The sequence below is a fragment of the Camelus bactrianus genome, chromosome 18 (assembly GCF_048773025.1).
Source record: "Camelus bactrianus isolate YW-2024 breed Bactrian camel chromosome 18, ASM4877302v1, whole genome shotgun sequence".
NCBI classification, from domain to species: Eukaryota; Metazoa; Chordata; class Mammalia; order Artiodactyla; family Camelidae; genus Camelus; species Camelus bactrianus.
The window spans coordinates 31,506,627-31,517,236 of record NC_133556.1 but is presented as its reverse complement, the minus strand read 5'-3'; the positions used below and the strand labels follow the sequence as shown (position 1 = coordinate 31,517,236).

Genomic DNA, 10,610 nt, shown 5'->3' with positions numbered 1-10,610 from the left:
TGACATTTCCGTGTCGAGGAATAGCTAAGCTTAATTCCATTTTTTGCCTTAAACATCTGTGGTTGGTTCCACTGACTTCTTTGGAAAGATATATGAGGAAAGGGAGCCCTCAGAACCAGCCAGCCAGGGCACCTGCACAGGCACCTGGGTCTACCTGTGGTGACAAGGACAATCTGCTGCTCACCTGGGCAGCGCCCCTCATCTCCTCCCCCCACCCACCGTGGGCACCAGGGCAGCCCCATGTGGAGCCGACAAATCCCAGGAAACACACCGAAGCAAAAGGACTCAGGACACCAACTCACATGTACCTTTTCAGACTAAGCTTTTATTTTTTGATATTACAAACCAGTTTTCTTTATTCACAAACCACTGTAAGTGATATAAACACTAATTTCTAAAGACAGATATACACATTTTCTGGGTTTGCAGATTGCGTGATGTGTGTGTTAAGAAGTCACTATATGCCACACATGATATTAATCTTTTTTTTCCATAATTCATAATAGCAATAGTTATTTAGATAAATGAAAACATTCCAAATAAATACTGTTTTAAAAAAATCCAAAATGTTTGTTTACATCTCTGACATACATTTTAAAATGACTTATTGGCCTCTTGGAGGAGTGCCTGACAAAAGATTCTGCAACATCAGTTGGCACCCACTTTGCTCTAAATGATTTTATTAAAACTACATACAATCATGGGGGAAAGTACAGCTCATCGATGAAAATCAAAACTGCAAATTAATTTTACTTTAACCAACACAGTAAGAAGTCTATGTTTGTGATTCCAAATACAATGCAAATTCTGGATTTTTGACATCGGAGGGAAATGGGAGAAATCTCTTTCTTCTCCCAACCCCTCTGCTCCTTCCGCCTTTCTCCCCTTCCGGGTAGGATGCCTGCAGCATTTTAATACATTGTTTCCCTTAAAAACATCAACCAGGCACCCGTCGTCGTCATAACACTGTCTTCCAGGTAGGGGGATGAGAATGTCTTAGTGATGCTATAAAAACACCCCCTTGCCCCTCCCCTCCCCCACCCAAATAAGTCTGGTGAAAAGAATATTTGCTCTGCTTTTGGCGCAGTTTCCCCCGTTTCTCTCTCTCTCTTTTTTTTTTTTTTTTGCGTTTTTTTTTTTTTTTCAAGATCACGGTGATCTGTCTTAGATAGCGAAGCTACAGAAACTTTGTTTTCAAATCTTGTGAAAGTTTATTGATGGTTTAACATCCAACCGGTCTTATTGCATGCACATAGGGTGACAAGAGGAAGCTGGATCACAAACACTTTTTTTTTTTTTTTTAAGTTTTGTCTGGTTTTGTTTGAAAGCAGAGTTGTTACAGCGGATTGGCAGGTTCACAGCGGTGAGTTGATAGCTTTACTAAAGTGCACACCATACGGCCTGCACGATACACATGGAGATTTGAACTCTGGCAGCAAAACTACTGGGGACAGCTTGCTGCAGGATTTTTTTTTTGTTTTTAATTTCAATACAAAAACAGGAAGATCCGTGACAGATACCCCAACTGAGATTAACTTGTAAACAGGACAACATGGAAAGACTTCCAACAGAAGAAGTACAAACTGCAATTTTTCGGCTGTCATTTCTGACCCTGCTTCAGAGGTGTGGGATGGGGGGGGGGACTTTGTTCTTTGGGGATGTCGAAGGTGGACCTACTTTTTTGCTTCCTTCTGACAAGTGTCCTAGGCCTTGGAGACAAAAAACAAACAAACAAACAAACAAAAAAACCCTCAAGATACTGATTTGAGAGAATCCTTGGGGACCAGGAAGGATGGGAGGGCAGGCTCTCACCAACTGAAAAATTGCAGGTTGCTTACACAACGACATGTTTCAAAAAGTACCAAGCTGATGAAAATACCGTGATGACCTCTACCCAATGACTGCAATACTTGTAAAAGGCGTCTAGAAATCCGAATATGATTATCACGTGATTCCATAAAAATGATACGTCTGTCTCTAACGGTTGTTCTACTCGGCTAAAACTAAAAGCTTCATTAAGACTGTTTCTAGAACTGAACAACTCCACTGCACAGATGTAAATTGTATACATTTGTCTTTTTTAACTGGTACAAAGAATTTTAAGTTTTTATTACTTTCTCTTTTTTTTTTGGAAAAAAAGAAAAAAATAGAAACAGTGCTTTTTATCACCTTTTTATTAATGTTATTTTTTTTCCCTCCCATAATATAAAAGTCAGCAATGATATCAATAATTTATTATACTGGAAGAAATATAAAAAGAATGCTCGTTGATAGCCTAACTAGCAATTTTTGCCTAGATAACTAGCGGCTGGTTAAGAAGCTGAATACTGTCGGGTGGAATGGTTTAAAGGGTGGGTTTGCACAGCTTCATTCAGCTCAGATGCAAAGTGCCTCTAGCATCACCCCCTTAACAAGGTAACCTTTGGCTTGAACCGACAATGAGTAACTTAGAATCACTGACATATATCTATGTAGATATATCTATATAGGGAAATATATCTACATATATATATATATGGTCGTTGGTGCAGTGGGTCGTTTAGATTCATCAGTTACTATTTTTTTTTTCTTTCAGCCAAAACCCAGCCCCAATCCCCTAGGTCCCTCCCACCCTTCCCCTTTCATAAAATAAAATAATGCAGATGCAGAAAAAACATGACTACTGTAGTCACTTACACTCTTCCCAACAGCTGATAACCCCAGTAGCTTTAATATTCAGCATATAGAATTCATTTACATGATATAGCACTCTGGATATGGCCCTAACACCAGTTTCGATTCATAGCTAGCATCTCTCTAGATCAACCACAAGAACTCCTACAGCCAGCAACCGAACTACGGAACCTTCAGAAATGAAAGACCCACAATATTAAAATACACAGAACAAAATATCTGAGGTATAAGATAAAAAATGTAATTTTTTTCCTCTTTTTATTTTTATTTTTTATCATTTTTTTTTTTAGATGCTAAAATGATGCACTACTGCATGTATTGCAATACCCAGGCCTCGGAAAGCTTCCTTTCTCCCCACATTGGAAGGTTTTTATGGTTTTGTCATTTAGTATGGAGCAAAACGGTTGTATCCCCCTCGGTATATACTAGCCTGCAATGAAGAAAGAACGAGACCCACATCATCAGCATGGCTCCTAGTCTTGGCATCAGTCAAGGGTGCAAAAGCATTCTGAAACAAAGCAATTTAAGGGGTGTGTTTTTTACATTTTCCTTTTGCAACACGTGGATCATCAAAAAAGACTAATGTGAAAAATAGACACTCAGAAACAACCAAAACGGAGGCACCCCCTACCCATCCCAGGTCACTCTTGGAGAACTGAAGGTAGGGCCAATCCTGACCGCCCCCAATAGCTCCTTATAAAGAAAAATCCCTGTAAAACCAAATTCTGTCAGCCAGCCCTGTGAGCTAAAAGGACTCTGATGCAAACTGGACAACTACAGGATTGGCACTGTCTCATTTTATTGGCTTGTTCGACTTGTTAATAAGACTATGTTCCGTCGGGAGAAGCTCAGTCTACACTCAAGAGGTTGAATGCAGATGACTTTTCAAATGTAGTTGTTCAACTCTCCTTTCCAACACCTTCCTCAAGTGGACCGGGTGTTGAAGCAGAGTGGTTGAATGCAAAATCAGGAGGAGAATTTAAATCAGCTTCTTACTTGACTTGCCTCAGTAATTTGTATGGAAGTTGCTCTTGAGAGGGGAGTTGTGCAGATGAATTGCTTGATGTAATTGAGCTTGTGCAAAAAAATAATGCGTTTCCAAATCGTGGCGGAACTTCTATGGCCAAGCGCCAGTGAATTGTCTGGCCATGGCTTTAGATGGCTCTGAGGTGGCACTTAACTATTTCCATTGTCTAAAAGTTTGGCGATTCAAAGGAATGCCTATGGGGATCTATTTTTAGGATAAGGACTGGTAATTCTTGACCCCAAGCAGAAAACTGCATGCCAGAAGCTTTGTAATGATTGCATACGCTCTCACGTGATGGGCACGTCTTAACTGTACTCAGGAGTTTTAGTGCATAGAAGTTTGAACAGGTACAGGCAAATTCACCCCACCCTCACCTCCCCTTTTTGCCCTCCCCCCACCCCTCCCAAAACAAAAACCCAGATCCCCCCCAAAACAAAAGACAACCCCGAAACTGATTCCTTCTAATTCCTATGTGCTAGGCACACACACAAAGTGTGCCCCTCTGTCTACTTTCTCTCCTGGGCGACTATGACTTTAAACATGAATTGTAATAGGGGAGGAGAGGCAGTCAGATTCTCAGCTGCCTGACAGCAGAGGCCTGGAAGTGTGCAGCTTAGCTCCTCTGAAGTCTGTGCTGGGGCTGGAACCTTGGGGCTATGTGAATGAGCGGCAAGGGAGGGAAAAAAAAAAAGAAAAAAAAAAGTTCTGCATTGACACTGCATTCTGTTAGTGATGGATTTAATTATCAAAATGACTAATTATTCCATTAAGGTAAGTGCTCTGCTAGGTGAGACTTGCAAAGTTAGAAATATAATAACTTACATGCACTACATTGCCAAGAAATTAAGACATTTATCAAGTTTACTGGGAGGATTAATGTGGCATTTTAGCTGCTGTTAGCACAAGAGACAAATTCAATTAAGGGAAAGTGAGAGGACGTCAGCCGTCAACCCCGTACTAAGGTCCCAGCTGGGGGAAGGGAAGGGAGGTAGGAAGAAGTGAGGAAGAGGAGGAAGTGGTACTCACCATGGCACCAACGCCGTAGGTGGGGGCTGGAGCAAGTGTGTGGTGGTAGGGGTCGGTAGCATAAACTCGTCCGTAACTACGAGGGAAACAGAGGTGGAGATTAATCCATCACAGGCAACTTCAAAGTAAATAATAACAACCACAAAATACAAAATACCAAGACAGTGCAGAGGGGCCCTATTCCTCTTTAGAAATAAGAAACATACTCCAGTCTGCCACGTAACATGAGAAAAGTCCGTCTGTACACAAGACAGTCCTTTGTCCATTTAACATTGCTGATGACATAGGTATGTAGTGTGTGTGTGTGTGTGTGTGTGTGTGTGTGTGTGTCCTCTCTCTCATACAGCCCTTTCTACCCTGCTCACGTAGCTACTTCAAAGACAGAGGCAGGCAGAAGAAACAGCTTGGAAGAATGGTTTTAAGAAACCCAGGACCCACAAGAGACAGGTTATAATCAAGAGAGTGTCCTCTTTTCCTAGTGTAGATGTCACCACACAAGCGAGACAGGGTGGGTCAAACAGGGTGGAGTGATCCGGTCTGTACATTTAGGGTCCAACATCTGAGAAAGGGAAAGCAAATGTTTTGAAATAGAAGCATCTTTGAAGGGTTTGTGCGACCTCCCCCTCCAGTCAAGAATTAGAGTTTGATTTGGTTTTGATCCCAGATTTATCACCCCAGAATGTCTATCTCATCAATCTACAGCCACGTTCTGGGAAGGGACACATTTCAGACTATTTCTTGATGACATTCCCTCATCTGTGTGTTTTCCTTTTTGTTTCCCCCTCACTCTCTCTCTACCATCTGCTCCCTCCACTTCCAGGACCTCCAGCACAGGCTTTAGAATACCAATGTAGAAGGGATGGAAACCTAAGGCATTGGATGCCTACTGAGTATCTGGAACTGAACAATGCAACAGATCAGAAATTAGGTTTCAGAGAGGTTGAGTCACTTGCCCAAGATCACAGAGCTAGACAGAGTCAGAGTTGATCCTTGAATCTCTCAGGGAAACTCTCATGCCCTTTCCATGGTTCCATGCACCATTCCTTGAATGGCCTGCCACGTACCTTCTTGGGAATAGTTTGAACATCGCTGTTTTGGTAATGAGCAAAGCTGAGATGCAGGTTAGGTTAGGTTAGGGTCTCTGGAAGCCGTCTGAAATGGAGATTCTTCTGCATCTGATTTGTTGAGGGGTGCTTTCAAGAGGAGAGAGGGGCAAGCAAGGATGTGGTCTGAGCTGGAGTCTAGCTTCTATCTGATCCCGAGATCAACAAACACCCCAGAGTTGATCCCGTCTGGAGGCAAGTGGCTTGGTTGGTTAACATTAGTGTAAGTTAAGCATTAGCTGGGGGCTTCCTCGCGGGGTAGAGATTAATCTCTGAGTTGAAGGGACCCTTTGGCAGAGGGTAAGTCTCTGAAGAAGGAGGCAGCTGTGTGCCATTTGCAACCAATAGTCTAGAGCAACTGGGGGATGGGTGGACCAGCCACTCCATGGGGTATGTGTAAATTATCAACCTTCTTTGACTTTTAAACTTCCCTTTAAAGAATGAAGGAACAAGGCAGGAAGAAGTCGTTTGTAGTCTCAACCTTGGGGCCTAATTTGCACGGACTTTATTCCTCTCCATCTCTATCTTTTCCCTGCTTGCCTTACCATCTTCTTTCTCGTCATCAGTGGGTAAGAATGTATGGGATGGATCTCATACCGTGGAGCTTGGGAAGGTGGAAAAGGCTAGGTGAAGGTCCTTCTAACTCCCAGTCTAAGGTAGACCCCAGACAGAAAACAGATATGATCACCCCAAGTCCTCACTGGCCAGGTCTTACTCCCAAGCCCCCCCTTGCCTGTTTCAAAGGGCACCGCACTCCCATCATCCACAGGAGGCTTCCTGCTTCGAGAAGCCGTGTTCTCCTGATCCTCACAAGCAGTGACACGAATGGATGTTTCTTTTCTGAGATGAGTCTCTTGGTGAAACTCACAAATCGTCAACCTGACCCTCTTGCTTTTCATTCCTTGGAACACCCTTCATGCCCTTGACTCATCAAAAATGACCTTTAATCAAAAAACTTTTAGGCGGGGAAGGAAGGTTATAGCTCAGTGGTAGAGTAACATGCTTAGCATGCACGAGGTCCTGGGTTCAATCCCCAGTACCTCCATCAAAATAAGTAAGTAAATAAATAAATATACAAATAAACCTAATTACCTCCCCCCTAAAGAAAAAACAGAAACAAATAAAAACATTTTTTAAAAACCTACAAAAATATAAGGGGAAAAAAACCCTAAAAAAATTCTCCCTCTCTCTGGGAGGGAAAAATAGATATAAGTCCAAGACAGGGTGTATTAAGGCAAGAAGAATGATGACGTTTTTGAAAAAAATTTTAGTCATGGAGGTCACTCATGAAACTTGGGTTTCTACCGACATACATAGAAGTAGATACTAATGGGGGAAAGAACATGATGTATGACTTTGGCATTGATTTTCATTTCATGAGAAAATCAGCTCTGTCATGGGTCTAGAGACAAAAAGCAAAAAGCTGTTCATAGGATTGTTTTTAAGGTACTTCCCCCTGGCAAAGCTGGTTGTAGGGAGCAGGGCACAACCTGCGACGGCAAACGGAAAATGCTTGGCCGTTGACTAAAGCGAGCCCACAGCGTGGTGTTCCTTCAAAACAAGTGTGCAGATGTGAATTCAGAACAGTGATTGTTAGTTTTCAATCTAGGGACGGGTTTTTCTGTGGCAGAAATGCCGTCTTTGGGGGAGACAACATAGCGGCCGTCTGAATGCATTGTGTGAAAATGCAGCCCCCCCACCTTTTCCTTCTGAGTCGTTTAATGGTGAATTCATGTTTGTCTCTAATACTGGGCAGAGCTTCAACCTTTGTGTAAAACCCAAGGTAACAATTTGGCAGCGTTCTCTTCCGAGGCAGGAGGAAAATACAGCAGCCCCGAACGATTCCTCGTAAATGAAAAGCCCCCTTTCCTCCTCAGGGTGACCTCTACCTTCAGAATCTGATGGTTTTATTATGATTAATAAATTTCATTTCCACAGAGGAAAAGGGACCATGTCAGCTCCGACTGAAAGCAAGGAGGCTTCTTTTCAAATGCTAATTTCGAAACACACCCTTGTGTGACACTATGGTTTCCACCCAAGGTTAGGAGGGAAGACGTGGACTTGAGCGCTGTTCCTGCAGCAGACGTGCCAGGCACGTCAGCGACCGCACATCCTCAGAGCCGGCCGAGCACAGCCCCAAAGGAAGAAGGGCAGTTCCCAGGGACCTCGACGGGAAGGATGCGCAGGTGTCTTGTGACCGCCGCACTCTGACTGCCCTGCACCCCTGGTGACCCTCCACGCTGCCCACCCCTGGCCACAGCGGACACTAGTGCAGTCAGGTCAGGATGCTGTTCACGGCCCCACATCCCATCCGTCAGAAATTACAGATGAGATCTTAAACGTGTCCACTTCACTCCATTCACGCTCTCACCACCCTGACGGAAGCTGCCAGTGTGTCATCAGAACCAAACTGAAAGCAGCCTGAAGTCTTGTCCCTTAGGTCCTCCTCAGGCTTCTTTGCACTGCCAGCCGTTTATATCTGTATCTGTCTGTCTATCTAGCTATCTATCCATCTATCTAGTTAGATGTAAATCTATATGAATCTCATCATATCATCCCCTTGCTTAAAACCCTTCAATGGTTTTTCCATTGATCCTAGAATAAAATTCAAATTTACAAGTCGCCCCTGCCCGCCTCTCAGTCTTATCTTACGCCTCTCTGCCCTTAGCTCACTGTGCTCTGGCACACTGGCCTCATCAGTGCTCCTTGGACACATGCAGATCCGTTCCTCCTCAGGGCTTCCGTCCTCGCTCATCTTCCACATGAACTGCTTCCTTTCATCCTTTATCCGATCAAATGTCAGCTCCCGGGACTCACCTCTGTCCCCCACTGCTCGTCCTTAAGCACACTTTCCAACCCCTTTCCCATCCTGCACATCATGGAGCAAATCTGAATTCCTTTTGTTTACTTACCTCCAGGAGGGGTGGTTTACCTGTCCCCCTTCCTGAAGTCAGCCCCATGGGGGTTGGGGCTGAGTCTGTTTTGTGCACCTTTTTCTCCCCAGTGTCGAGGATGACACTGGCCACTGGGCCAGTGAATAAGGGACCAAGCCGATGCCACTCATTGAATGAAGGCAGAGAGAGGGAGGGGTAGAGAGAGAAGAGAGGTCTGGCAAGACCCTGTAGCCAGCATGACAATTCTGTCCGGAGCTAAGATTCTCTCAGCTGTGTTTTCTGAAGATTCTTAGGTCAGCTGCTCCCAGATTCAGTCAAAACCCCTCAAGACACTCAGAAACACAGTTTCTTAAGACTTGAAATACAAGGTGTAACATTTCACATCACCCTCTGAAAGTTCACAAAACACTAGCCAAGTCGCCTTAAAGTTCATCAAAGGGAAAACACCAACAAAGGAAGAAAAGATAACTGCTTTTGCTGGGTAGTTCAGCACCGCCTGCTGCCATCATGAGCCCCGCTCTGTGGCCGGCCTTGGCAACAAGTTCCAACCAGGAGGCCCGCCTGCTCTGGGCAGGGCGAAGGCTTGGGGCCAGAAGATCCAGGTTTGGGTTCTGCCTTGGCAACGTCCTTGCTCAGTGATGCAGGCAAACCACTCTCTCTGAGCCTCATTTCCCTTGTTCATAAAATGGTTTTGTTCTGTCTGAGCCCTGCCTAATTCACAGATAAAGTGCAAGGAAAGAAACCAGATCCATTTGAAAGCAGTTTGCAGACAGTGGAGATGATGACACAGGGGTTCTTATAGAAAATTTCACAAGCCAGTCTCTCACGCCTGCCCAGACTGTGGGTCTGCAGAGGCACAAAGAAAGATCCTATTCTAACAGGATCACGTGTAGCTCTGGCAATCAACTCACAGATGCTTTTGGAGTCAAGATCTGTCTCCAGTACAAGTTACAGATGTAGTTTAAATTGCTGTGTTTGAACTTAAGGTGATGTTGGCATCAAATGAGTAAGTAAGCTGCCTGTTGAATGGGAAATATGAACCCGTGTTTGTTAAAGTGCTTGGTCAACTCTACTGAGAGATGTAAATACGACTTACCATTAACATCTTCTAAATCTCGCTACAGCAAGCTGGATTCTAATGAAAGACAATAGGGCCATGTTGGTGCCCCACCCCAGGGTTTTAACAGTCAAGTGATTTTCTCATAGGGACGCAGTAGGTCACTCTGTAGATCTGAACTGAGTCTTCATGCCCCTGGGACTTTTCACTCTTACTTTAGCATCACCTCCCCATGCCTTCTGTCCCAGAGACGGCTGGGGAAATCCCAGCGGGGCAGAAAGATGAATAAAATATGCTCGGCCATCAGATGGAGTTCACAGGGTGGTGCAGGTCTCCTGGACAGCCCAAATGCAGCCTGAAGGTGCAAAGGCATGTGTCCCCACCACACAGAGCATGCAGTAGAGTATGCCTTCAAAACAGGATACCTCACGAGGGATCAGAATGCATGCCCCCAGTTTCTGCAATGCCATGAGGGGCTACAGTGCCCTCCTAATTATATCTAAGATAGTTTGGAAGGTATTTGGGAATTTAATCCATGCAAGTCACATACTTGCCGCACAAACAGGGTCCTGCACCATGGCCCCGTGGTTCCAGCAGCCTGCAGTTTGGAGAGCAGTGTTATAGGTCCCCATCCCTCTCCTGTGGTCTCAGACGTCAGTTGCTCAGTAGGTCTTAATGAATACTCGCTGCGGAATAGTCCTCTGTGACCATGGTAGCCATCTCCTAGTCTAAACTAGGCAAGTGCTCATACAGTTGTAGACCATGGAGGTGACCAGGCTTTATTCTAAAAGCTTCCCAAGATATATAAGTCAGAGGGGTAGAAACAGTCC

General features: G+C 44.4%; 1 protein-coding gene across 16 annotated transcripts in view; it reads right to left on the bottom strand.

The window, feature by feature from the left end:
• Positions 1-305: 305 nt before the first annotated feature.
• RBFOX1 (RNA binding fox-1 homolog 1) overlaps positions 306-10,610 on the bottom strand; it is a 1,986,757-nt gene continuing 1,976,452 nt past the window's right edge. For 5 of the 16 annotated variants that reach the window (XM_074346738.1, XM_074346733.1, XM_074346745.1 and 2 more), the window contains 2 exons: positions 4,727-4,802; positions 306-3,181 (listed from right to left, as the gene is read on the bottom strand). In XM_074346738.1, coding sequence (XP_074202839.1) covers positions 3,159-3,181; positions 4,727-4,802 — 99 coding nt within the window. In that variant the 3' untranslated portion in view covers positions 306-3,158. Of the gene's footprint in view, positions 3,182-4,106; positions 4,355-4,726; positions 4,803-10,610 lie in introns of those variants that run through there. The other 11 variants (XM_074346739.1, XM_074346736.1, XM_074346730.1 and 8 more) reach the window with 9 other exon arrangements.